Source organism: Neophocaena asiaeorientalis, unplaced genomic scaffold (genome assembly GCF_003031525.2).
Source record: "Neophocaena asiaeorientalis asiaeorientalis breed wild unplaced genomic scaffold, Neophocaena_asiaeorientalis_V1.1 scaffold232, whole genome shotgun sequence".
Classification (NCBI taxonomy): domain Eukaryota; kingdom Metazoa; phylum Chordata; class Mammalia; order Artiodactyla; family Phocoenidae; genus Neophocaena; species Neophocaena asiaeorientalis.
The window spans coordinates 43,450-70,323 of record NW_020175672.1 but is presented as its reverse complement, the minus strand read 5'-3'; the positions used below and the strand labels follow the sequence as shown (position 1 = coordinate 70,323).

Sequence of the window (26,874 nt, the reverse complement as noted above, 5' to 3'; positions counted from 1 at the left end):
ATTGGGTACACTAAGATTCCAAAAGTCCATATTGAAAATAAATGAATAAGTCAATGGGAGAGAAGGGAAAGCTCTTCTTTATTGTAGAATGACAAATAATAAATGTAGAACAAATGATGATATTAGAAAATCATTTTGCAATCATAATTATCAGGGATATTAAGAGTATGTAGCTCAGACTTCCCTGGTGGCGCAGTGGTTGAGAACCCGCCTGCCAGTGTAGGGGACACAGGTTCAAGCCCTGGTCCAGGAAGATCCCACATGCTACGGAGCAACTGGGCCCGTGCGCCATAACTACTGAGCCCGTGCTCTGGAGCCTGCAAGCCACAACTACTGAAGCCCGCACGCCTGGAGCCTGTGCTCCGTAACAAGAGAAGCCACTGCAATGAGAAGACCACGTGCTGCAACGAAGAGTAGCTCCCACTTGCTGCAACTAGAGAAAGCCCGTGCGCAGCAACGGAGACCCAACACAGCCTGCCCAAATAAATACATACATACATAAATGCTAATGAGTACTGTGATACTCCTAAAGAAGGTTATGGTATGCAGCACCCCCAAATTAAAAAAAAAAAAAAGGAGTATCTAGCTCATATGACTCTGTTAGTGTATGTAATGTGCTTGTACAGTGCCTGACATATAATAAGTGCTCAAAGAACATTAGTTATCATTACTATGTACCTGACCCCGTAGCTGGGCTGTGGGAAAGTCAAGAGAAGTTTGAACTAAGACACAAATTGGGAAGACAGCATGAAATTTTATAACAAGTATAGGGAGACCTGGGTTCAAATCAAAGCTCTATCATTTACTGACTGTGATCTTGGACAAGTTACTATACCTCTGGGACTCCATTTCCTTACTGGAATAACAGATAATGATGCCTCCCTTGTAGGTTGTAAGTATGTAAAACCACAGTGCCTGGCACATCAAAGGAGATCCACAAATATGAGCCCTCTTCTCTGTGTCCATATAATCTTAGTGATAATAACACAAATCTGGGCTGAAGTGGGCTCTAGATCTATACCTAATCACCCCCAGGACTCATGTTGGCATAGCCCTGTGTTAAGAAGGCAGTTCTTGGGCTTCCCTGGTGGCGCAGTGGTTGAGAGTCCGCCTGCCGATGCAGGGGACGTGGGTTTGTGCCCTGGTCTGGGAAGATCCCACATGCCGTGGAGCGGCTGGGCCTGTGAGCTGTGGCTGCTAAGCCTGCATGTTCGGAGCCTGTGCTCCGCAACGGGAGAGGCCACAACAGTGAGAGGCCCGCGTACCGCAAAAAAAAAAAAAGAAGGCAGCTCTTCTAGTCATGTACCACAATGTTCATTGCAGCACTATGTACAATAGCCAGGACATGGAAGCAACCTAAAAGTCCATCAACAGATGAATGGATAAAGAAGATGTGGCACATATGTACAATGGAATATTACTCAGCCACAAAAAGAAACGAAATTGAGTTATTTGTAGGTGGAGGACCTAGAGTCTGTCATACAGAGTGAAGTAAGTCAGAAAGAGAAAAACAAATACCATATGCTAACACATATATATGGAATCTAAAAAAAAAAAAAAGATTCTGACGAACCTAGGGGCAGGACAGGAATAAAGACGCAGACATAGAGAATGGACTTGAGGACACGGGGAGGGGGAAGGGTAAGCTGGGACGAAGTGAGAGAGTGGCATTGACATATATACACTACCAAATGTAAAATAGATAGCTAGTGGGAAGCAGCCGCATAGCACAGCACAGGGAGATCAGCTCTGTGCCTTGTGACCACCTAGAGGGGTGGGATAGGGAGTGTGGGAGGGAGACGCAACAGGGAGGGGATATGGGGATATATGTATACGTAAAGCTGATTCACTTTGTGATACAGCAGAAACTAACACACCATTGCAAAGCAATTATACTCCAATAAAGATGTTTAAAAAAAAAAGGCAGCTCTTCTATATTCTGTGCAAGTTGGCTTGTTTTAAAACCTAAGTGAGAAGGGTTTGTCGATCTAAACTCAAAGGGACATAATTTGGTTAATCCTCAGCTGCTGTGTCCAATCACCATTCAATCACACCCCCTCCCATGGCAAGCTGTCCCTCCAGGCAGCTAGTGTCACTAACTGTGCTACCTGGGCCTCTCCAGGTTCCTGAGTATTGATTCCATCTGTCCAATTTGCAGGCTGCAAGACGTGTCCAAGCAACCAAGTATGCTGCCCTTCGCCCCAAAGGGCAGACAGTGGTCTGGCAAGATGGGGAGAGGAAAGTGACTAGGCTAAGCCCTGGGGCTGCTAACCCAATCAAAAGGAATGGGCAATTCACTTCACAAACTTGGAGGACAAAGAGGGTGAGCATCCAAGCTAGTGACTCATTCTGCAATCCTGGAGAAGATTCCTTTCACTTTTAATTAACTCAAAAGGCAGCAGCCCCACTGTGGGGTATACCTAGGACTAAAGGAACTGTGGCTGCTCAGGCCAAGAGTGGCACCAAACACCTTACCAGATAGCTAGTAAGCTTTTTTTGCCCAAGAGCTATCTCATACTTAAAAAGCATCTAACCCAGAGTTCCACAGGGATCAGGTCCTTTTTGGAGAAGCCAGCCCAGATCAGGCTAAAGGACTACATGACTATGGTTAGCTCTGATGATGAAAAGAACTTCGTGGACCAATGGGATGTAGGAGGGTAGAAACAGAGTAGGAGGCTAGCCAGGTAAGAAAAAGCTAAGGCAAGGCTGGTGAGAACAGCTTAGCAGCAGGCCAGGCCCAGGGAGTGTCAAGAAGTTCATAGTCAAAACAGAGCCAAGGGCCAGAGACCAGGCAGCAGACGTGAGGCAGAGAGTAAAAAGCCAGGTCAGATGTCAACGACTAGAGGCAGAGGGAAACAGCAGACCACAAAACAAGTAAGCAACCAGAAACCAAGAAACACCCTGGTATCAGAGGTCAAGACAAGGCAAAAGAAGCAGACACCAGGGGCAGCAGTGAGGAGACTTTGCAAATGAAGAGATTTCTGCCTCTTTGACATTTTTTGCTGAAGCAGAAACGAATCCCCCAATTCAGAACTGTATCTGGGAGAAGGTGACAAGATGGTGAGTTGGCCCACCTGGCTGACAAGGGGACTACAGGATCTGACGGCACAAAGGGAGGCAGGTACTGCTATCCGAGATGATCCACCAAAGGAAAACTAGAGCCGCCCCTCTGTCCTGGCGTTGGCATACTGGCTGTCACTTGGGAGGTTTGGGTTTAGGTATCACTATCTTAAATTGGAGTAGCTGGTGCTAAATGGGCAGTGAAGTGTATGGGCTAGGCCTTCATGGTCTTAATAGTTGGTTTAAAGGGGACAGAGTACACCATCCCACTCACTTATGTTTCTCTATAACACACTCAAAGGAACTATGCTGACTACTCCAGAGGTTCTCACTGGACAAAGGCTTACAAACATCAGCAATTCTCCCAGCCACCTCAGGACTTGGCCTCTGGTGGTCTGTGGAAAGATATGCCTACCAATGTCAGTATCAACCTCAAAGGCTAGAGATAATCTCCAGATACCCTACTTCCAATACTAATCTGGAGAGTCAGAGAATGTCTACAGCCCAGGAGGATGGGGGTTTAGAGTTGGCCTTTAGTGACTTGGCTCTGGTAGCAGTATTTGCCTTCCTGTGTGTCCATCAGAATCTACTCTGGTCTTATCTCTGCCCAAGTGAGCTGACTCACCAAAAAGACTGGGCTTTGTGAATACTGAAGGTGAAGGTTGTGAGGGATAGTATCCAGCTGACAGGTTGGCAGAGAAGCAGCAATAGGGCCGAGCTAGCCAGGCCAGGGATGGGGGGCACTGCAGGCCTGGAAATCTGGCTAATCAGAAATGGTCAGGTCTTAAAGATTGGCCTTAGATAGGGAGCAGAATGCAGGTCCAGAGCCCGAGACCTTGGTAAGAGTTACACATGTGAGTAGGAGTGGTGAGCTCTGAGCCTAGGCTGAGAGCTGTTTTCTTTCTGCTTATTTTACTGCCTGCTGATGCAAGTATCTATTTTCTCAAGGGTACAGTAGGGCTAAGTAGGAGGAAGATAGCAGTCTAATAATAAGAGCTAGCATTTGTATATACCTCCTACATGCTAGGCACTATTTTAAATACTTTATATATACTAACATCTAATCTTCACAACAACCCTATGAAGGAGCTTAAAGAGAAACTGAGGGACAAGTAACTTGTCCAAGGTCACTCAGCTGTAAGGAGCAGAGTTGGGATTCAAACCAGGGCAGTCTGGCTACCAAGCCCATGTCCTTATCACTCTGCTACATGGCCTCTCACTTCCCTGTGTTGACTCCCAGGTAGCTAACAGTCTGTAGAAGCACTGTGCCTCAACTCAAGTTTTAGCAACAAGGCTAGGATCAGGAAGCCCAACAGAAAAATGAGGCAAGGATATGAACAGTTAATGCCCAGAGGAGGAAAAAAACAAACAAACAAGATGATTAAGTATATGAAGAGATCCTCAAGCTTGTGTGTGATTAGAGAAAGGAAAATTTAAAAAAATGAGATAGCATTTTATTGGGAATTTGGGATTGACATGTACACACTGCTATATTTAAAAGAGATAACCAACAAGGACTTACTGTAAATTAATTAATTAATTTAAAAAAATGAGATAGAACTTCAAGTTAACACACTGGCAAAAAGTGAGAAAGCTGAAAAATGCCCAGTGTTGGTGAAGACATGGGGATCTCAGATTCTTCATGCACTGCCAGGGGACAGACTGGTGCAGCCATTCTGGAAGCCAATCTTGTAATATTTGTCATGTTAAAGTACCTTACCCTATGACCCAGCACTTTGCTCGTGAGGATATGTATCTCAGAGAGATTCTTACACAGGTCTATAGAGGGCAACATGGGAGATGTTCACCACATATTTTGTGGCAGTGGGGAGTTGAGGCAATCAAGTGTCCATCACTGGGGGAACAGGTAAGTTAAATGTGGTAGACACATGCTATGAAACATGATGCAGCAGTCAGAAGCAACAGGCTGGATACACGTGCAGCAACATGAATAGATGATTTTTAAAAAGGGGTTGATTTCCTGCCACCTACTATTATTCATTAATTGAACTTGACCATCTGTTCTAAAAATTTATTCTTTCAGGGAGTCTCTCAATTGCAGAACTCTAATTCCCATGCTGATCTAGTGATCTTGGGGGCTGAAGAATTAAGGACCCAGTGAAAACAATTAACTCCCTGAAGTACACCAAAGGCCATCACGCAGGCCCCTCCTACTGGTTCAACTGGTTAGTGCTCATTCACCTTTAGGGCTCCTCAGTGACATAGTCACCAACTCAACTGAGGCTTCTTCGACTCCCAGCCCGGGTCCACACCCTCCCTCTTTGCACAGAATCCAGTACCTACTCCTGTGGAAGGTGGCCCTCACCATGTTATGTCGTGATTGCCTGTCTACTTTTACTTGCCTTTCCCAGTAGATCACGGGGCAAGAGCCATGTCTCAACCTTCTTTCACAGCTCCTTGCCCAGTGCCTGGATCACAATAAGTGGTCAACAGATGATTTCTGAATGACTGCATGAAAAAATGAAGAATGAATAATTATTTTATTTGGTGAGAGATGGGGGAGAAAGGTGGAACACAACTGTCTCAGCCCTGCCCAGCCTTCTCTCACCTGAGGGTCTGAACTGGGCTGCAGGCAGCTTAGCTGTGGAAAACTTCCATCTTCCTCTCCTGAGCACTAGGCCCTTCCTGCCCTCCACCAGGCAGTTCCCAAACAAAGCTGAGGAAAAGAACGGGAGGGTGGTCCCTAAGAAGCAGCTCCTGGGACTCACAGAACTCCCTTTGGAGCAACAGCCCCCACCAGGCGAGTTTTAACTTGCTGATCAGGTTTGTAATTAGATTAGATGTGGGAGCACACGTAGGAAGTTGGCTCACATGGACCTTGATAAGCTCCTGCTTTCAGGACAGTGGGGCGTCACAATGCACAGGAGGACAGTTACATCGATTGGCTTTCTGCTCTCAGTGGCCGGAGGGGCTTTGGGTCATCACATTGTTTAGGAAAGAGGGAGGAAACCTGTGGTGTGAGCTGAGGCCTAAGCTGGGCGAGGCGCGTGTCAAAGGCGGCTGGCGAGCAGCTGGAGTTGGTGAAGCAAGAAGGGCAGTGATCCCAGCTCCAGGTCGTCCCCACACAATGTGGAGCTTCAGAAGAAGCTCCTCCGACTCCTCCTCCCCTCTACCCCCCACATGTAAGCATAGGGTCACCGTGTCCCAAGGAAAAGACAAAGAGTTGACCTATTCTCAACCCAGAGCACACCTCGATAAGGGGAGAAAGCAAAGAGGTCACAGGTCAGGAGGTTTGCTGGAAAGTCAAATGAGCTATGGATCATTCAGTCTACTGGTTGGTCTACAGGCGGTTGGGAAAGCGGGGTGGCCCGACCAAAGGAACTGGCCTGTGTTGAATCTAGAGGTCCTGTGGTGTGGAGGCATGAGCTTGGTGGGGGGCAGGATGGGAAGGCAGTTTTCTTTTCCTTTTTGGGGGGTGGGGTGCAGTTTTCTTTTTAAAGCCAGCTTCCTTGGGAAACAAACTAAAGATTAGGGAGGAAGCAAGGAAGGTACCTGTGTAGAAAATGTGCCCCAGTTTCCTCGAATGAGGATGTTATTTTGTTTACTTCCCTCAAAAGGTAAAGATCAATAATCATAATAAAGCAGCCACGGTGGGTTGAGCACTTTACATTTACTATTCCAGTTCCTTATAACCACTTCCAATGAGGTACTAGTCAATTTTACAAATGAATAAACTGAGGCTCAGCGAGATAACATGAGTTATCCAAGTATACACATTAAATAAGCACAGGAATCACGATTCAAATCCATGTGTCTGTCTGGGGCCAAACCCAGTGCACACTCCCCTAAACCACACTGGTTCTCACCCATCTGACCATCCATTAGTCTGTCATACTATCCCATAGTCGCTGGGCCCTTACTATGTACCAGGGACAGTGATATTTTCAGATGGTCATAACAGCTAGCTGGGATAAGAGGGAGTCTGATTCAGAGGGACAAGGGTCAAAATCAGTAGAGGGCTCAGACCAGGTGAGATAATTTGGGCAAGGCTTAAGGAAGGCATGGCACGTTAAGCAGAGGGCCAAGGAATCGAGATTACCCATCACAGGATTTCCAGGACAATCCCAATTTCATATCCTTAGCCTAGTTCTAAATACACTTCCATATCTTTCAATCTGTGGTTCATAACACACAGTCGCCAAACCGATGGGGCAGTGTGGTCAAGCCCTGGTTATTAGGGATTCTTTCCACAGTATAGGCTAGACTAGGCTCTCTCTAGGCAAATGATCCACAAGAGCATGTTGAGGCTGGTACATCTCCTAGACGTACTATGCACTAGGCATTGCAGTAAGCAGTCTTACATGCATGTTAATCTTCACAACCACCCTATGCTGAGGCAGATGCTATTATTGTTCCTACTTTGCAGATGAGGAAACAGCTGTTCAGAGGTAGAGCTAGGTTTTAAACTCAGGCCCTTTTTCCAGAGCTCTTGTTCCTCACTACTCTGCCACACACAACTAGACTGTGCTCCCCAAAGTAAGGACTGTGCCTGGCCATCTGTTCCCTTGCACATAGGCTGCAGTACGGGCCAGTAAATATTCGTTGAATCAATTCACTTCTAAGGCCTTAACACTGCACTGCTGACGCACACATTGAGTTTTCAGTCAGCTCCTGGGCTTTACTTGCTAGTATTGCTAAAGTGGGTCTCCTTGGATTTTACAGTTGGTTTTTGGTTTTAACTGTAGACTGAAACACTTGTCCCTATTAATTTTTATCACCACAGATTTAACCATTGCTCTAGCCCACGGAGTTCTTATTTCACATCCCTGACTCTTTCACCTAACATATCAACTACCTCTAAGCTTCATTTAATCTGCCCATTTGGTTGGCATTTATCAATGGTCTCACTAGAATCAGTGATATGACTAGTGAATAGGACAGACCCCTGTGGCTCACCAGTACAGTCTGCTTTCCGGTCTGATATCCATTCACATATAAACAATGAACCAGATCATTCACCATTCATTAGTTTGACCAAACTATTTGCCACATCATATTTTATTAATGTGGATATTATGAGAGACAGCCAAATACCTTGCTGCAACCCAGACACACCTACCATATTTACTGTATATTCCTGACCCACCAAGCTGGCACCCCTATTTATTTATTTATTTTTAACATCTTTATTGAGGTATAATTGCTTTACAATGGTGTGTTAGTTTCTGCATTATAACAAAGTGAATCAGTTATACATATACATATGTTCCCATATCTCTTCCCTCTTGCGTCTCCCTCCCTCCCACCCTCCCTATCCCACCCCTCCAGGCGAGCTGATATCCCTGTGGTACCCCTATTTAAATAAGCACAGAGTGGGTCTGATGTCTTTAAAGAGGAGGTGCAGGAGTGGACCATACCACAGTCCCTAGAAATGGAACACCCTTCCCCAGGCTGCTGAACTGGATGAGCACTGGATGCTCTTTTCATCCCAACTGATCTTCTCCATGAAGACGGCACTGAACACAGAACCCCGGGATGGGATACAGCGCTGGAGAAGGGGGTGGGTACCCTGAGACTGTCAGTTTAGGCAAATGAGCTGACATCACTTTCCAGGGAGCAGTGTCTGGGTGGCCTGAGGTCAAGGCATGTGTCTGCCAAACTAGAAACGGGTGCATGCTGGGCTTGGAATATCATTACTACGAAACAGGATTATCTTGAGCAATGATTCTAAATGGGATTAGAAATGACTCTCTGTTACTCAGAGATAATCAACCACAGAAGCAGTGGGAGAGACATCAAGCTCGGCACACTTTTCTGGGGGCATGGTGCTGGCATTCCGGGCACCTGGCCAGCACGCTCACCCGCCCTTCCTTGCTGGGAAATACTGGGAACTGCTCTTCACTAGGCAGCTGTGGCCACCTGGGACGAGAGCAAGCTCCACATCAAAGTGCCCTGCTTTGGGGTCCCATGTTCTAGGCCCAGCTTCTTAGATGAAAAGGAGTGGAAAAAGAATCTCCAAAGCCCTACTGCTTCTGCATCACCCATCAGATACTGGTGAGAGGCAAGTAATACCCCCACCTCCATCAAAGATAGGCTTACCTGCAGGAAATTCACTAACTTCCTGAGGTCACCAATCAGCAGCAGCACTGGTAGTCATAATAATAATTAAGACACTATCACTACTACTATACTACTATTAACTACAGTAGCAAACTCTTATCAAGTGCTTACTATGTGGCAGGCATTATTCTAAACACTATACATATATTTACACATTTAAAGTAGCTCAGCTTATTATCTCCATTTTATGGCTGAGGAAACAATCACAGGTAAGTGAAAGAACTTGCCAAGGTAGATGACTAGTAAGAGGAAGAGACAGCTTGGATGTGAATCCAGGTCGTCCAGCTCTAGAGCTCACAGCTCTACCACATGCTAGACAGTTACAGCCTGAGAGGACCATGGTCCATGCTGGATAAGGCTTTCCTTTACCCTCACTGGTCTCCAGACCCTGCCAGTGCCCCCTACTAACTCTGGTACATCCCTACTTTCTTACTTTTATGAGCCTATGCTCACAATGGTGCTTATTCCAGAAATGCTGTCTTTCTGCTCTCCACCTCTACCAACCAAAATCCTGTCCGTCTTTCAAGACCCACCTCATGTGAAAGGGCCTCCTTTCATGATTAACCCCTACCCCAGCACTCTAGGCTGGTCTTCTCTGGGTACTGACCACATTCTGCCTCAATCTGCCATTAAAAGGAGGCTTGTTTTATCCCTTTTCTGAAAGTTTTCAAGACAAGGAGAGTAGTTTGTCGGTTTTTAGATTTCTCAAAAAATCATCCAGCACATAGTGGGTCATCAAGAAACCCTGCCTGAATTGACTTGACTCCTGGTCTTGGCACCCCTTGATTCACTGCATGGCTTTGCTCCCTGCATCTTCCCTACCCAGGTAGTATAGTCCAGTGGAGAGAATAAGGGTTTGGGGTTCAGAGGGACCTGACTTCAAATCCTGGCTCCCCCTTTCACTTACTGGACAAACTTAGGCAACTCTGAGCTTCATTTTCCCTATCTGTAAAATAGGGATAATAATCCCCCCATTTTAGGGTTGCAGTGAGGATTAGAGCCAACATGGGAAGTATTCGACATGGGCCTGGCACACAGAAGACACCCAGTCAACCACAGCCATCATCACCACTATAGTCAGGAGATCAGATAGCACAAAGCCAGCCTCCTCCGGCCAAAGGAAGCACCACTCTGCAGCAAGCAGCCAGGCTGAGAACAGGCTGGGGACCTTGGGAAGAGGCTGTAGGCCTCCAAAGCAGGATAGACCTCCATGTTGTCAGGTCCCCTGGTACCTACATTAAAGCACAGGTACTGGGGTTCTCTACCTGCTCTGCCTCTGGCCAGCCAGCAAGGAAGAAGAGCCTCCCATGGAGGCTGCCCCAGTCCAGCTGCAAGAGAAGCATCAGCTCTTTGCTCTAAGAACACTTGTGGAGCTGTCGGCCACACAGAGAGGCCTGTAAAACCTCTCCTGCAGGTCAGCGATTTGGCTTGGGCTGCTGGGTTCTTAAAGACAGGATTTAATGCCCCCCCTCCCCTTAGTAAGGTAGAGGGAAAATAAGCAAATGCTAAAAATAAATGACTGCTATGAGAGGGAATTAAATGGTCTTCAGCCAAGGATGGCGGCATTTTAAAATTAACAAAGCCCAGGTACCACATCCAGGAAGGCCTTGGCAAATGCGTGTTATCCACTCATTAGCTCAGCTCCTCAGGGACCCCAGCCAAGCAGGGAAGGCAGTGCCGGGAAGCAGTCCTTCCGATGCTGATGAAATGCACTCCGGGAGAAAAAGCAGAAGGAGGGAGGGAGACTCTTGTGGGGAATTTCAAACAGTTCTGCTGGAGCTTCCTTCTCTGCCTGGCAGTCTCACTTCTCTGAGGCAGGGGCTTTCAAGGCAACCAGCAAGCCCAAGTGGACTCAAATCTGAACCTCCCCCCACCACCCCACTGTTTCAGGATCTTTGGTTCCTGAAGCTCCACAATGGCCATGCTATTTAGGTGGTCCTCCCTGCGTGGCAGTCCAGGGACAAGGAAACCAAGAATGATGTGGGATGAGAGGCAAGCTCCCAGTCCTGAACCCTGCACCTTCTCCTCACCATAAAGAACCATATGACACTTTGTGAGCCCACTGTATACCACTCATAAGGTGAATTTATCACTATTCATCAGTAACTCTACTTCATGACATCATGAACCGTGTGCATCCACAAATCTTTATTCTCTACTAACAATCAGAATATATAGTAGTCCAATGTAAGATACCATCAACTATAAGAATTCAAAACATTCCAGGTGACTATAAACAGTATGAATTCATTTTAACTCTACTAACAGGAATTCTCAGTACACCAAAGGTCACAATTAACAGTGAAAATATAGAGAGAGATGGTGGTTTTTTGAAAACTTTTTAAAAGTCTGTTTATTGAAGTATCATTTATGCATAGTAAAATTCATCCTTTTAAGTTGTACAGTTTGATGAGTTCTATGACCACCACTATAATCAACACTTAGAGTATTTCCATCACCCCAAAAGTTCCATTGGGCCCTTCCTCCCACTCCTAAACCCTAGCAGCCACTAACCTGATTTCCGTCCCTATAGTACTGCCTTTTCCAGACTGTCATATAAATGGAATTATACAGCAGGTAGCTTTTCATGTCTGGCTTTAAGTTAGCATAAGGCTTTAAAGATGTGACCATGTTGTTACCTGTACAAGAAGTTTGTTCTTTTTTTACTGAGTAGTCCACTGTATGGATGTACCATAATTTGTCCATTCACCAGATGATGGACATTTGGGTGATTTCAAGTTTTTGGTGATTATGAATAAAGCTACTATAAATATTTGCATACAGGTCTTGTTGTAGATGTATGTTTTTATTTCTCATGGACAAATATCTAGGAGTTGGTATTGCTGGGCTGTACCAGCAATGATAAATGTATGTTTTACCTTTATAAGAAACTGCTGAAGTGTTTTCCAAAGTGGCTATACCATTATGAATTCCTATCAGCAGGGATGACAACTGTTCTGCATCCTTATCAGCACTTGGTATTGTCAGTTTAAAAAATGTTGGCCATTGGTATAGGTGTGTAGTGGTATCTCATTGTGATTTTAACTTGCATTCCCCTAAATGCTGAGTATCTTTCATGTGTTTATTTGCCATCAATCTCTTCTTTGGTGAAGTGTCTGCTCAAATCTTTTGCCTATTTTTTAAAAATTGGGCTATTGGGACTTCCCTGGTGGCGCAGTGGTTAAGAATCCACCTGCCAATGTAAGGGACATGGATTCGATCCTTGGTCTGGGAATATCCCACGTGCCGTGGAGCAACTAAGCCCGTGCGCCACAACTACTGAGCCTGCTCTCTAGAGTCTGTGAGCCACAACTACTGAGCCCGCATGCCATAACTACTGAAGCCTACACACCAAGAGCCCATGCTCCACAACAAGAGAAGCCACCACAATGAGAAGCCCGCGCACCACAACAAAGAGTAGCCCCCACTCGCCGCAACTAGAGAAACCTGCGCGCAGCCCAAAAAAATTGGGCTACCTTTTAATTACTGATTTGTAAGAGTTCTTTATATCTTCTGGATACTATTCTTTTATCAGATGTGTTCTGACAGCTTCTTTTTTGAGGAATTAGAATTAATACCATTTTTCTTCCAAACCACTATCCCCTGCATATACATGCTGATGAAGAAAACAGGACAGACTTAAAATTTCAATTTACAAATACCTTAGTATCATTGGACAAAGGGTCAAGCAGTACTCAGTACCTGTTAAAACTCATGAGACTATTTTTACCTCCATGATGAGCGCCCAACCACCATTAAGCTTAAAAGAAAGCTACATCTGGAGAAATGGCTGTCCTATAAATAGCTTTTGCCCCCCAGGCTCTGCACCTCCCAAAGCCCTGTTCTGGTCCGCCAGGCTCTTGGAATGGTCAACAGTCGTCACACTCCATTGCTGGCCATTGTCCACTGGGAAAGGTAGGAGGCTCCCAATCCACCCCTCAGTGAAAGAGCAAACAGTGGGGCCTGTGGCTGCCTGGACATCAAAGTAGAGCAAACAGGCCCGGCAGGCCCTGCCTCTCCGCCTACACATCCTGCAAATGCCATCTGAAGGAGCATCCCTGAGGGGGTCATGACTTTCAGCTTGTCACAGCACACATCAAAGTTTGCACCACACACGAACTGGGTGCATGGGTTCGAATCAAGTTGCCCAAGAGCGGATACTCAGCCATTGTGTCCAGTTTTAATCCCGTGTTTTCCCAAGTAATTAAGCCTTCTTGCTTATGAACTTGTGACTAAGTAAAGCATCACTGAGAGGTTGTAACATCAAAGTGCCTTCCACCGTCTGTCCATGTTTAGTAAAATTGGATTTCTTTCCCTTCTTAAAGAAAAACTAATTGAATTTAGCTGAAGGCTGGGTATATTTGCACGAGCCAGTAGAGGCTGTGCTAAGTCACAGTGGTCATCCTGGGACCCTGTGGCTTAGCGTGTAGCTGGGCTGGGTCAGAGTGCAACACGGAATGAGGCACCCAGACTCAGGCTAAACAAGTGCCTGTGGCATGAGGCTTATGGAGGGCTCACTGTGGAGAAAGGGCCAGCTCCCGCCAACTACTCCTCAAGTCAACACTACACCCAAGCTGTTACTAGGCTGGCAAAAGGATTGTCCTAGCAGAATGTTGGTAAATCTTTGGCAGGAGGGCTACTGAAGACAATGGCCATCACAATGCTCAAGTCCTTGATGTCAGCAGTCCAAGTAAGCTTCTTAAGGCAAAGGCTGTGATGCTTACTTAGTATCTGAATCCCCTTTAGCCTAGCATATCAACACCTGACACAGTCTAGTTTTTAAAAAAGTCTGCTGGATGCATAACATGATAACATAAAGGTATGTCAGCACAAAGTTCCTCTCTCCTGAAGAACCAAAACTCTGTATTCCTTTTTTGCCCTGCTTGTCAGGAAACTTCAAATTAAATTCATACTCGATTCCACTAACTACCTGATTTACAGTGAGTACAGCCTGGTCCCATTTATGTAAAATTAGACACATAGATATAGATATAGTGATCAGTCTCTAGGTAGAGGGGATTCAGTTGACGGCTACTTTCTTCTCTATATTTTCTTTACAAAAACAATAAACCTATTTTTGGAAAAGAAAATCTCTAGTTCAATCCTGATAGAATTATCTTTCCTTTTACCAATATGATTTCTGATCTTGATCCAGTTTTAACTCTCCTGTGTACATTTATATTTGTATTTTGATTTAAGTCACCTTAAACCCTTTTTGTAAATAAAAGGAGGGAATAAATTATAAATAAGTTCCCATGCATATTTTTAACATTTTGTTCTATAACACTGTATTTTCTGTTCAAAATAAAACAAAATAGCACTCTCTTTACTATTCAAAATTAAATAAAATAATAAATACATATATAAATAAAGGTTCACAAGAAGATAATCTCCTTAAGTATAGAGACTACTGTGTTCATATCCCCAAGGACTTAACACATTAAGCAGCCAGGCACTAAAGGCAGTTGAGGGTGAAATGACTGGGCTTCTCTCAGGATATCTCCTTTGAGCTTGTGGGCTGCCAACATTCTAAAGGAGGTGAAGGTTCTCTACTTTCAGCCTTGAATCATGGGGTGCTGTCCCTCTACTCGCCCTTGACCCAAACCCATTTCAAAGGTGGTGGCATTTCAGGCCTGGCCAGTATGATTCCAGAAGGGTTTGGTGATTGATGAGACGAGAATCAGCACACTTCTAATACAGAAAAACTTACTGGCAGATTGTGCTGGGATGGACACAATCCTTCAAGACCACTCCCATGGCACCTTACCAATGAGGCCTACCCACCCTGGCATTCCCTTTTACCAGATTCTACTTTTCCTTTTTTTCCATTAGCACTTCTTATCTTCTAATATATAGTTTACTTATGCATTGTATTTATTGTTTATTGTCTGTCCCTGCCTCTCTCTACCCAGGGACCACCACTTGTACAGAAATAAGCTCTTTGAGGATAGGGATATTTGTATGTCAAGAACAGTGCCTGGCAAACAGTAGGTGCCAAACAATTTTTGTGATATGAATAAATAAAGCCAACCTGAGAGTATGCTATTTTCTATAAAAATCTGTCCTCACTGGGTACCGGAAGGAAGAGGAGGGCACAAAATAGAAGCTTAAAACACCAATAATTAGTTCTAGGAACCGAGTACACACAAGCCAACACGCTCACTTTGCTCAATGAGCATCACTGATTTGCTAATGGCCCTGGATAAAGACAGAGCAATCAGTTAAACCAACAACTCATTAGATTCAGAGAGAAGTGTCCTCAAAGCACATCTACTAGCTATGTGCTCACTGATTGGCAGTACTCTTAAGTATAGTGTTAATTCCTATTCTGTCTCAATGCTGATAAAACCAAACATAGAAGGGCACATACCCCCTCCCTTTTCTCCACCACGGGTTACCTCTTGCAGATGGAGATACCTGCAAGCTGGGAAAGACTGGTGGGTGGGGGTGGAGGCAGGGGAGGGGGGTTATAAGTGGTAGAATAAGCACATGTGTGTTTGTGTGTAGAGGTCTAATGCGAGCAGCAGAGAATAACATCTCACCATTTGTAACCTATAGCACATACATATCTCATTTGATTCTCACAAGAATATAGTAAGAATCTATCTGCTCTGCGGTGAGATTCAGTCCCCTCACCCCCTCTGCTTTGATAATATCCTGTCCACACTGCTCTGATACCATTGATTACACTATACTCTGTTTCTCTACCTGCCTGTCTGTTCCACATTAGACCACGAGCTCCCAAGGCCTCTGATTCCCCAGTGATTAACATAGAGCCTGGTTCAGAGTAGATATCTACCAAATGTTTGTAGAAATAGTTGATTTCAGGTGAAGAAACAAGGTGTTCATAGAATTTTGAAATTCAACTAAGGGTCAGAGCCAGGACTGGATTCCAGGCTCTCAACTGTGGAACCTATTTACATTAATTTTTCTTTTAAAGACTATGTGATTAGAGCTAAAGAGGCAAATAAGGAGAAAGAGTGCTGAGATCAAGTTCACAACAGAGCAGCAGAGAAGAGAGAACTCTCTCAGTACAGCTAAGTCTCTCAGCCAGTCTGAGGCAGTGCCTCCCCGACATTATAAAATACCTGTTTGGTTGATTTCCACCACATTTATGACCCTTCCAAAGGTGGCCAGTACTGGCAGATAAAATCCTTAAAGATCTGCTTGAAGGGAAAATGAAAACTTCCACCTCCCACCATCAATGTCAGTGGCTGTTACTAAAGCACCCAGTCTGCCTTCTTTGAAAGCATCTCTTTTTGTTCTTTTTCAATCAATTCTTTTGCATAATCACAGCTAGAGACTGCGACGTAATGGCAGCAACCAGCCCAAGCCCTGGATCTGGCAGTGGGAGGCAGCAGTGAGGTACAGTAAAACACACAAACTCTGCAGGCAGTCAGACCAGGTTCTAAATACTGTGTGACCTTAGACAAATCACTTTACCTCTTTGGGCTTCAGTTTTCTCAGCTGCAAAATGAAAAATAATAATATATATCTTGTGGGTGGTTGTAAGAAGTAGAGATAACTATACACAAAGTAGACTGTTTCAATCTTTACACAACAGCTGCATGCTGGGGGAATGGGGAAGCATACAGGAAAACAGCAGGGCCTCCAATGAGAGGGAAGGAACACCCCCACCTGCCCTAGTTTATACCAGAACTTCCAGAGGAAAAGCCCAATGGAGCCCTTGCTGGGGACAGTGACTGCAGACTGCTCAACATGGATAATGATAACGTAATCATGATGATAACTTGCACATGTACACTTAACCACTTACAACAGGCTTTCAAACATTTTGTTGCTTCAATAAAGCAAATGACTCGCCTAAAGTCACAAAGTCAACGAAGGATGGAGCTGCGATCCAGAGTTACATCTTCCCTCTCCACATCTCCTATACTTTCCATTGCACCAGGTGTAGACCAGTTCCTTAGGCTGAGTCCGTTTCCCTGCCTTTCAAGAAGACAGCAGGGGGACAGGCAAGGGTGGGAGAGGGTTCAGGATCGTGGTCTGCAGAGCTCTGGCAAAGGGAGCCCCATGTGGAAGGAGATCTCTCACCTGTCGTTTCGGTTGATGGCTGCCACCATGAGTGCTGTCCAGCCAAGTCTGTGCCTTGCATTGACATCAGCACCTTCTGACAACAGCCTAGAAAGAGACAAATATTTTCAGTGTATGGCTTATCATGGACATAAGAGTGGAAGAAATGAAAAATCAATAAACAGGGAGGCTAGATGAATTTGGAAATAGTTATAGGGCTTTGAGAACTAAATACCCATCCCAGCTCCTCTGGTCACTCTCCCTTGACTCCAGGCTTCTCCTACCTCTCTCCCTCTTCCCTTAAATGAGTTTGTCATCCTCCCAGCCTACTGAGGAAAGAATGTGCCTTCCCCCCTGTCCAGAATGCTCTCTCCCTGACTCTCTGCCTATTCTAAACCTACTTTCATATAATGGGATACAACCCTGGCTTGAGGACTCTCTCCCAAGTAGGCTTTCCTGACTCATCCAGTCCACAGATCTCTCCTCCTTCCTTAGAATTCCCCCATGCTTAGCACCAAATGCCCAATGACACTTCTCATCTATGTAGCTCCCGGTTTATGGAAGAATCCCACTTCTCAAGTTTATCTGTATGGTCGCTGTCTGGAAATTGGAACTCTGAATGCAAGGGAAGTTGGAAAGAATGTTAGAAATGCTAGATTAGGTTTCTAGAAAAGTCCATATGAGCCTATTTGACTCTATATGCCAGTGCCTAGTACACAGTAGGAGCTCAGTAGCTGTAAACACAAGTTTTTAAGTATACCACTAAAGGCCTGAATTCTGGGTCCCAGTAGCAGGGGGCCCTATAATGTGGGGGTGGATAGAGAGAAGGAGAATGAAGAGAACCAACTCTTACTGAGCACCTCCTACAAGCAGGAACTGCCCCAGAACTTTACATACATGCTCTCATTCACTCTTCACACAAGCTTAAGGAGCTGGTATTAATCTCCTTTTTTCATGGATGAGGTAATAAGCTCAGCGAGGGGAAATGACTCGCTGAAGGTCACAAAGCTAGTTAAGGGGCAGTACAGTGACTGGAACCCAAGTCAATAATGGCTCTGCAGCCTGAATCCTTCTCACCTCACCAACCTTCCTCTACACTGAACCTGACTCCACGTAACATGGAAGAGAAAAGACTAAATGGACTCCAGCAAATCAGCATGACATATGCTTGGCCCTGTGCTGAATTCTGGGATGGGGGTGTGGAGAAGACATGGGGTTTGCCCTAAGGAATTTAGTTGTGGAGGAAGGACTCAGGATAGCAGGAAACCAAAGGCTGTCGTGTATGGTTTCCCACCATAAGTGCTGTAGGAGGCCAGGAAACAGGGAGACCAAAAGTCAAGAGTGTTTCACCAACAAGGCAGGAGCTGCTTATGAGGAATGGGCATTAGGGGGAACTGGGAAGCTGTCTACTCTTCAGTGCGTTCTAGACGAAAGGGCACTGGCAGAGAGTCCAGAGGCTTGGGGTTGAGTCCTAGCACCATTCTTATGCCATAATCTGTAGTAAATGCCCCTCTGGACCAAGCCAAGTCTAACCTCTGTGCTGCTGAAGTAAGCAGGTGATAAAGGCTTGGGAGGATGAAGAGACACATCATGTACTCATTCGTTCACTCAGCCTGTGCTGATGCAGGGAATGAGACAGGCACTGTCAAAGCCTGAGGGGAAGACAGACCAGCAAGCACGTCACTACACATCAGACGAGTGCTAGGAAGGGGGCCTCAAGTTGCAAAGGTACAACCAGGGAACCTAACCTAGGCTTAATGACCCAGAAGGCCTCTCAGAGGAAGTGATGGTAGAGAGTTAGCCAGACAAAAGGGGGCAAGGGAGGGAAGGAGTGTTCCAGGCAGAGGTAAAGCCTCTCATCAGAGTAGAAGGCAGCATGGGGTATACGGGGCCCTGAAAGAGGTCTGGCACGACTCAGGCACAAAGTGCGAGGGGAAAGTGTTAAGAGAGGAGGTTGGGAAACCCTCTTCTCTCACCTCTAGCTTGAAAGGTTTCTTCTGGTCAAAGTCCTGGGCCTCTTCCTCTTACCACATAAACTGTTAAGCATCCTTTATGCAGAAACAACTGTCCATAGCCAAAGTTGTTAAAGAGGTTAAGAACCCTGGGGATAATTTTCTGAGACAGAAATCTCTCTTCGCACAAAACCTTCCCTTGTTTAGCAGGCCAAGTAGTGCTGTGGAGAGTGCAAGTTTCTGAGAACTGAGAGACTGGAGTCTGATTTTAACTGTGATTCTGGTTGGATGGCTTCACTTCTCTGGCCCTCAGTGTATAAGACCAGAAAATCAGGAAGGGCTGATGAGAGGTGTCTGAGGGAAAAGACTTGAACTATGCCTTGAAGAATAGGAACAATTTACAGAAGAGGGAGGAAGTGCATGCCAGTCAAGACAAAAGACACAAGATACTATTCAGAAGCAGGGAAGGGATGAGAAAGTATACTCAGAGACCATCAGGTAGATCCATCTGTGTGACAGTTAGCAGCACAGAAACAGGCAGCTGCCAAGGTAGGCAGGGCCTACCACAGGGCCTCAAAAGCCAAGCTAGGAGGCCAAGGCAGTAGGCATAAATCTTTTTTAAGCCATGGACTCCTCTGAGGATAAATCATCAAAGCTGATGATTCTTTCCAGAAAAGTGCACAGGCACACACACACTCAAAAAAAAAAAAATCTTTCTTTATATACAATGCCCAGGGGTTCGTAGGTCCCCATGAAATCAACAGTGGACCCTAGGTTAAAAACCCAATCTAAAGGGTTGACAAATGCCTGGCATGTGTGTGCTATGGTCCTGCCCTCCTGTATCTCAGTCAGAAATCATGAATCTCTCTCAGCAGTTCTTTCCTACGGAGCCTTTGAAAGAGCCTCAGAATCTTTCTCAACACTGGTTCCAATCAGCTACCATCAATAAGAAGAAACCTATTTGCCATTCCTTGGACTCTCACCATAGGCAAGTGGGGTTGTCACTGAAGGTTTGGGGCAAAAGAACTTATAGAATTAACCTAATAGCTTAAGCAGGCTGAATTTGAAAGGAGACAGAATAGAAAATGGGGACAAGGAGACCAATTTGGAGGCTGCTGTAACACAGACCAAGGGAGATGAGCTAGGGCAGGGAAATGAGAAAGTGCGCGTGAACAGAAGAAACGCAGTGCAGCCAGAATCCTTTATGCCTTTAGTGGGTCAGTGACCTGTGTTCCCCTGCCTGGGCCCTGAGAATTCTAGAAGCAGCACTCCTCTGGAGGCAATGCTGAAGAAAGAAGATTGAGATGCCTCCTCTTCCTGCCCCTTAGGGCTGAGTATAGTGTAATAAAAAGAAAAAGATGAATAAAAGCCTCTGGAGCAAGTCAGATGTGGATTCAAATTCTGGTTCAGCTAGATAATGCTGAGCAAATCAATTCTGAGTCTCAGTTTTCTCACCTATCAAATAGGGACAGTAATCTCTAATTTGCAGGGATCCAAGCCCAGTCCCTGGCACATAGCAAGTAGTCAGTACAAAGTGGTTTTTGCCTGCCACGCTACCCTGTTTCCATCTCTTTGAAGGAACAAAGCGATCTGGCCTCAAGTTGGTAGTGGCAGGTTGGCAAGTACCCTGGGATTCTAACACAGGGTCACATGGGATGACCTGGGTAGTTCAGCCAGGCTGGCTTCACGCACTCCTTTGTTCATTTATTCAACAAACATGCACACACTCACTCTGTGCCTGGCCGCATACTGGCTACTGAGGAGGAGACGACTGAAGTTCTTGCTTTCCAGAACCTAAGCCAAGCAGGGTTTTCTTTTATTTTTTCTTTATATATATATATAAAATGCGCGTGTGTGTATTTATTACTTTTTTCCACAAATAATTGCATTTTAAATTTATTTATTTATTTATTTATGGCTGTGTTGGGTCTTCACTGCTGCGCGCAGGCTTTCTCTAGTTGCAGCGAGCAAGGGCTACTGTCGGTTGCGGTGCATGGGCTTCTCATTCAGTGGCTTCTCTTGTTTCAGAGCACGGGCTCTAGGTGTGTGGGCTCAGTAGTTGTGGCTCGCGGGCTCTAGAGCGCAGGCTCAGTAGTTGTGGCACACAGGCTTAGTTGCTCCGCGGCATGTGGGATCTTCCCGGACTAGGGATTGAACCCCTGTCCCCTGCATTGGCAGGTGGATTCTTAACCACTGCGCCACCAGGGAAGTCCATAATTGCATTTTAAGATATGTTCATACTGCTAATTCATACAATAATTCCACTTTTAAGTTGCTACTTAATGCTCTATGGCACATCCACCAGATTTTCCCTCTCTGCTCTCCCAGGGATACCCACCCAGCTAACCTCCATCTCTCAGCCACCAAAAGCAATGCTCAAAGAACATCCTCTTACATATACCCTTTTGGACCTGTGTGAGTATTTTCCCACGGCATGTACTCAGAGTGCAATCCCTGGTTACAGGGTTTATATCACTTGATTTAACTAAATAGTGCCAGGGTCCTACAGGACAACTGCTCCATCTACCCTCCCACCAGCAGGACAGGGGTGTTCCTGTGTACCACGGACACTTGGCAGTAGCCAACTTCCTAATCACTGCAAGTTCAATAGGTGTAAAGGGATCTCACATTGTTGTTTTAATTTGCATGTCTCTGATTACCAATAATTTTAAGCTACTTATTATATGTACATTAGCATGTTGAGGTTTCCTTTTCTGTACATTGCAGGGTTTTCTTTTAAGAGGAGGAACTGCTGGGAGAGAAGGCTTCTCCAAACTTGCTATCCTTTCAATGAACAGTGTAGAAGGAGCACAGGGCAGAAGCAAGAGACCTGCATTCTAGTTCCAGTTCTGCCACCTCCTACTCTAACACCCCACAGAAGGTATATTATCTCTCTGAGATTTAGTCTCTTTATAGGTCCACTAGGGTTTTAAGAGGTGACACTGAAATCTGAAGGAAAGGGCTCTGCAAACCTGAAGGGATCATTCCTAGGAGGCAAATCTTAGTGTTTTTTAGTGAGACACCAGCTTTTAAGCCCTGCCCAGCACACTGGCTATCATTCTTTGCAGCTTCTTGGGGCTGAGGTGTAAAGGAGAAAGCAATGGCCCTGGAGTCCAAAGGCTGGAGTTCAGATTCTGGCTCTTGTTTCTTGTTTCTGGCTCTGTCACTTATTAGCTGTGACATGGGGGCTATTAATCCCTATTGTGCAAGGTAGTTGTAAGGATTAAAAGAGACACCACATGGCAGAATTCCAAAAGGAGTGGTGGCACCTAGTAAATCAAGGAAGGACCAGAACAAACAAAAACCTCAGTGACCCCAACTCCAAACAACTTCTCCTCTTTCAGAGCTGGGTGGGCCTCTCCCCCACTTCCCCTCTGTGTGCAGAGCAGTCCCAAAAGTTAGGATCTCACAAACCCAGGTCTCCTCCATTTCATTTTGTTGCTTTGCAAGTGAATGCCCAGCGGGCAGTCATTTCAAAGTCCTGGGCCAGCTGGGCGGGTGGATGCCTGCTGAGAGCAGCTGAAAGGGCCTCTGAGGCCTGAGAAAGCCACCCTTGCTCTCCCCTGTGATTTTCACCAACGGACAAAATGCGGCAAGTGAATTAATCTCTTTTAAAAAGAGCAATGCTTGTGACAGAGCATGGTGTCTCCGAAAAGGTTAGGATTCCATCATCCCTGAGATGATGAGTGAAAGGCTTAATGCAGGTTGCCACTCAGGGCAGAGCTGCCTGTAGCCAGGGGCTGAGAAGTGAGGGTGGGCACTGCAGGCCTTTCTGGGCTCACTCCAGACTTGTGGAAGCCCCTTCCCTAATGAACTAGGTCTCCTGCTTGGCAGGGCAGTGGTGGGTGACACTAAACCCAGGGTAGATGATGGAGAGGAGACCACACTAGCAGTCCAGAGTTGAATCCCAGCTCATGTACAACTCTCAGGCAGTAGAGAGGGGCAGGAAAATAAGCGAGAGAGACCTTGGTTCAAATGCAGGCTCTGGCACTTACTGGGTGGGTAGTCATGGACGAACCAGTGACTCAACTTCTCTCAATCTCGCTTGGTCTCCTCACCTGAATAACAGCTCCTGCTCTCAGAGCCTGTTCCAAAACTGTTAAAAAAAGGGAGAGGACTCCACCAGCCCTGCTCCGTATGTCATTCAGGGGCACCACGAAGAAACGAGACAAAATATATAAAAGCACTTGGTATGCGATAAAAGTGCTATACAAATGGAAGAGCCTATTTCATTACTATCATCATTTTCCAATGAGTGTCTACCCCATTTTAAGGAAGCAACAGAGCAAACTAGGATGATATATCCAAGGTGTACACAGAACTTGGAATATAAGTCCTCCAAATTTTCTGTGGATTGATAAATGGATGGTCTCAAATCCCCAGGCAAGGGCAGTGGTAGAATAAGGGTTCTCTAGCCCAAGAGCTGAAGATTTCCACATGAGAGTAACTAATCAAGGGAAGAAAAGCTGCTCCCATCTATCAGGGACCCAGGAGAGTCCTGAAGGCTATGGACCAAACAGGCAGCAGTGGTTACCTCTTTTGGGGAAGTGGGGGTGAGAGATTCAAACTTTCACTTCCTGCTATGAACTCTTCTGTATTGTTTGAAGTTCTGTTGCTGTTTTTTTTTGTAATAATAAGCATACTATTACTCTTAAAAAAAAATTTCTTAGGAAAAGAAGAACTTTGGACCTAGAGCTTATACTGAGTGGAGTCAGTCAGACAGAGAAAGACAAATATCACATGATATCGCTTATATGTGGAATCTAAAAAAAAGGTACAAATGAACCAACTGACAAAACAGAAACTGAGTCACAGATGTATAAAACAACTTATGGTTACCAAGGGGGAAAGGCAGTGTTAGGGGGGTGCAGGGCAGGGGTAAACTGGGAGAGTGGGCTTGACAGAGACACACTACTACATATGAAAGAGACAACTAATAAGCACCTACTGGATAGCACAGGGAACTCTACTCAATACTCTGTAATGACCTATATGGGAAAGAATCTAAACAAGAGTGGATATAGGTATACGTATAACTGATTCACTTTGCTGTACAGCAGAAACGAACACACTGTAAATCCACTATACTCCAATTAAAAAAAAAAAAAAAAAACGAGAAAGAAAAACTTACCCTTTCTTCCTCCCAGAAGCCTTCCCTAAGACAGCCTTGGTGCAGCCATGATACCCTGTGCTAGCCTGTGTCAACAGCTGTCATACAGTTTCCTTGTCCTACTTTCCCAGTAGTCAGCATGGCCCCCTAGAAATGAGGACATGCCTTGTTTCTTGACTTCTGGTGCTGGCACAGCGGCCCACACCAGAGGCTCAGGGGTTGAACAAATGAATGCCTGTAGCACTTCCCTACACAAATTCTCACCTATACTCATGTGCCTGTCTTCTTCCAAGAACTTAGGCTCCTGTGTATATGTGGAAGATGTGGGTGAGGAAAATGTCCTCACTCTCAGGGCTGAGGACGCTTAGACACAGGCCTGGGGCTGGAGGCCATGGGTTCTAGTCATGGCTCGCTCAGTAACTAGCTGTGTGACCTGGATAAATCTGTCTCTCTGGGCCTCACTTTTCTCTGCAATAAAATAAGGGAACTGAATTAAATGATTTCTCAAGTCCCTGCCAGTTCTAAAATCTTAGGATTCTAAATATGTACAGCAACAAAACAGAAATGAACTCCTGGCAGACACGGGCACCAGCATGACTTCCAAAGAAAAGTCAACTCCTCAGGCTTGCTGTTTATAGGAGGGAGGGAGTCCCAGAAAGGGATACAGGACAGTTTTGAGTTATTATGGCTAACAGCTCTTCCACTCAGGGGAGGGAGGTAACACTTGGTTTTTCTTCCTTCTTCTTTATGACCAATCAATATAAAGCGGCCACTGAACTTCAATCGTGCATTGTTCCAACTGATTTCCGGACCCCTCACATGAACTGCCCTCAGCTGCAGCTGGGGAGGGGGCTGAAGGGTGGGAGCCCTGTCCCACCTGCATCAGAGGCCTGGAAGCAGTGAGCCATGCAGACTCAATCATAATTGCTATCTGGGCAACAGGGCCCTGGCTGGAGCCTCGCAGAAGGTCCTGTTTACAGTAATAACAGCACCAGGCCCTGCTGTCTGAGCAGAGGCAAGGCGCCTGGGGCTAGAATCCACACACTGCCTCCATCTGTGCCTTATCTACCCGGTGGGTCTGGGCTGGGAAGGGTGGGGCAAGGGAGGAAATGCTGCTCTCAGACCCCAGCCTCGGCCAGCTGACTTCAGGCAGGTCCAGGTGCTCCAACTCCACAGACATGAGGCCTCCCTGGCATCTTTTGCTTTCACTGCTTGGACTGAGCACTCTCATTCAAGGGCTGGCTCAGGGCCCTGCCCCTAGGAATCTCTCCAGATGCTCTCATTCCCAGTGAGGTAGGCCATCTCAGCATGGCCATATCTGGACTACTCCAAAGGGCAGTGGGTGGGCAGTGAGGGAGGAGGACTGGCACTTAGGCAGCACCAACAACAAATGAGGTGTGCTGTGTAATGTGCCTGCATGCTTCATAACCAGTTACCTCCTATTGTATAAAGTTTTAAAATTTCCAGATGTAAAGAAGGACCCACTGAGATCAATCTGTCCAATCCTTCCTTTTATACATACAGATATGGAGGCTCAGAAAGCACCAGCCTTGGAACAGACTGATGCGGATATAAGCCTGCACCTGTCTCTTCCAGGCTGTGTGACTTTGGGCAGGTCATGTTTACCTCTCTGAACCTCAGCCATCCTACTTTATCAGTCTGCTAGACCTACCTAACAAGGGTGCTGAGATGACCAAAGGAAATAATGTATGCGTAAGCACTTCCAAGTGTTAGCTATCATCATTACCATTGTTTTATGTGTTCAAAAGCATACAGCAGAGGGGACTTCCCTAGTGGCACAGTGGTTAAGAATCTGCCTATCAATGCTGGGGACACGGGTTCAAGCCCTGGTCTGGGAAGATCCCACATGCCACGGAGCAACTAAGCCTGTGCGCCACAACTACTGAGCCTGCACTCTAGAGCCCGCGAGCCACAACTACTGAGCCTGAGTGCCACAACTACTGAAGCCTGCATGCCTAGAGCCCGTGCTCCACAACAAGAGAAGCCACCGCAATGAGAAGCCTGCGCACCACAACCAAGAGTAGCCCCCGCTCTCTGCAACTAGAGAAAGCCCGCACTGCAGCAACGAATACCCAACGCAGCAAAAAATAAATAAATAAATTTATTATTTTAAAAAAAAAGGCATACAGTGGAGGAGCTGTATCAGAACTTTACTGAATACTGCTGGATTAAACAGAATAAAAGCCAAAGATGGGACCATTCTTTGTCCCATCTTTCTTACAGTTTCTAGGAGGAACTTGGCACACATTAAAATGCATAGATTATTATTATTTTTAACTTTTTATTTTGAAATGATTTCAAACTTACAGAGCAGTTAAAAAATAGCACAAACGCACAAAACTCAGGTATATCCTTTACTTGGATTCTCATTATATTTTGCCTCATGTGCCTTACCACTCCTTTTCTTTCTTTTTTCCTAGACTACGTGAGAGTTAGTTTCAGACATTATACCCCTTTATTCCCAAATACTTCAGCACGTATTTCCTAGTATAAGGACACTCTCTTACATAACCACTAACCAATAATGATTGAATTCAGAACACTTAGCATTGATAAAATATTTTTATCTAATATATATCCCATACTCAAATTTCTTCAATTATCTAAATAATATCC

General features: G+C 45.5%; 1 protein-coding gene across 2 annotated transcripts in view; it reads right to left on the bottom strand.

The window, feature by feature from the left end:
* Positions 1-26,874, bottom strand: part of CLPB (ClpB family mitochondrial disaggregase) — a 145,510-nt gene that overhangs the window by 92,687 nt on the left and 25,949 nt on the right. For both annotated transcript variants that reach the window (XM_024731828.1, XM_024731830.1), the window contains exon 3: positions 17,197-17,283. In XM_024731828.1, the coding sequence (XP_024587596.1) occupies positions 17,197-17,283 (87 nt within the window). The remainder of the gene's footprint in view (positions 1-17,196; positions 17,284-26,874) is intronic.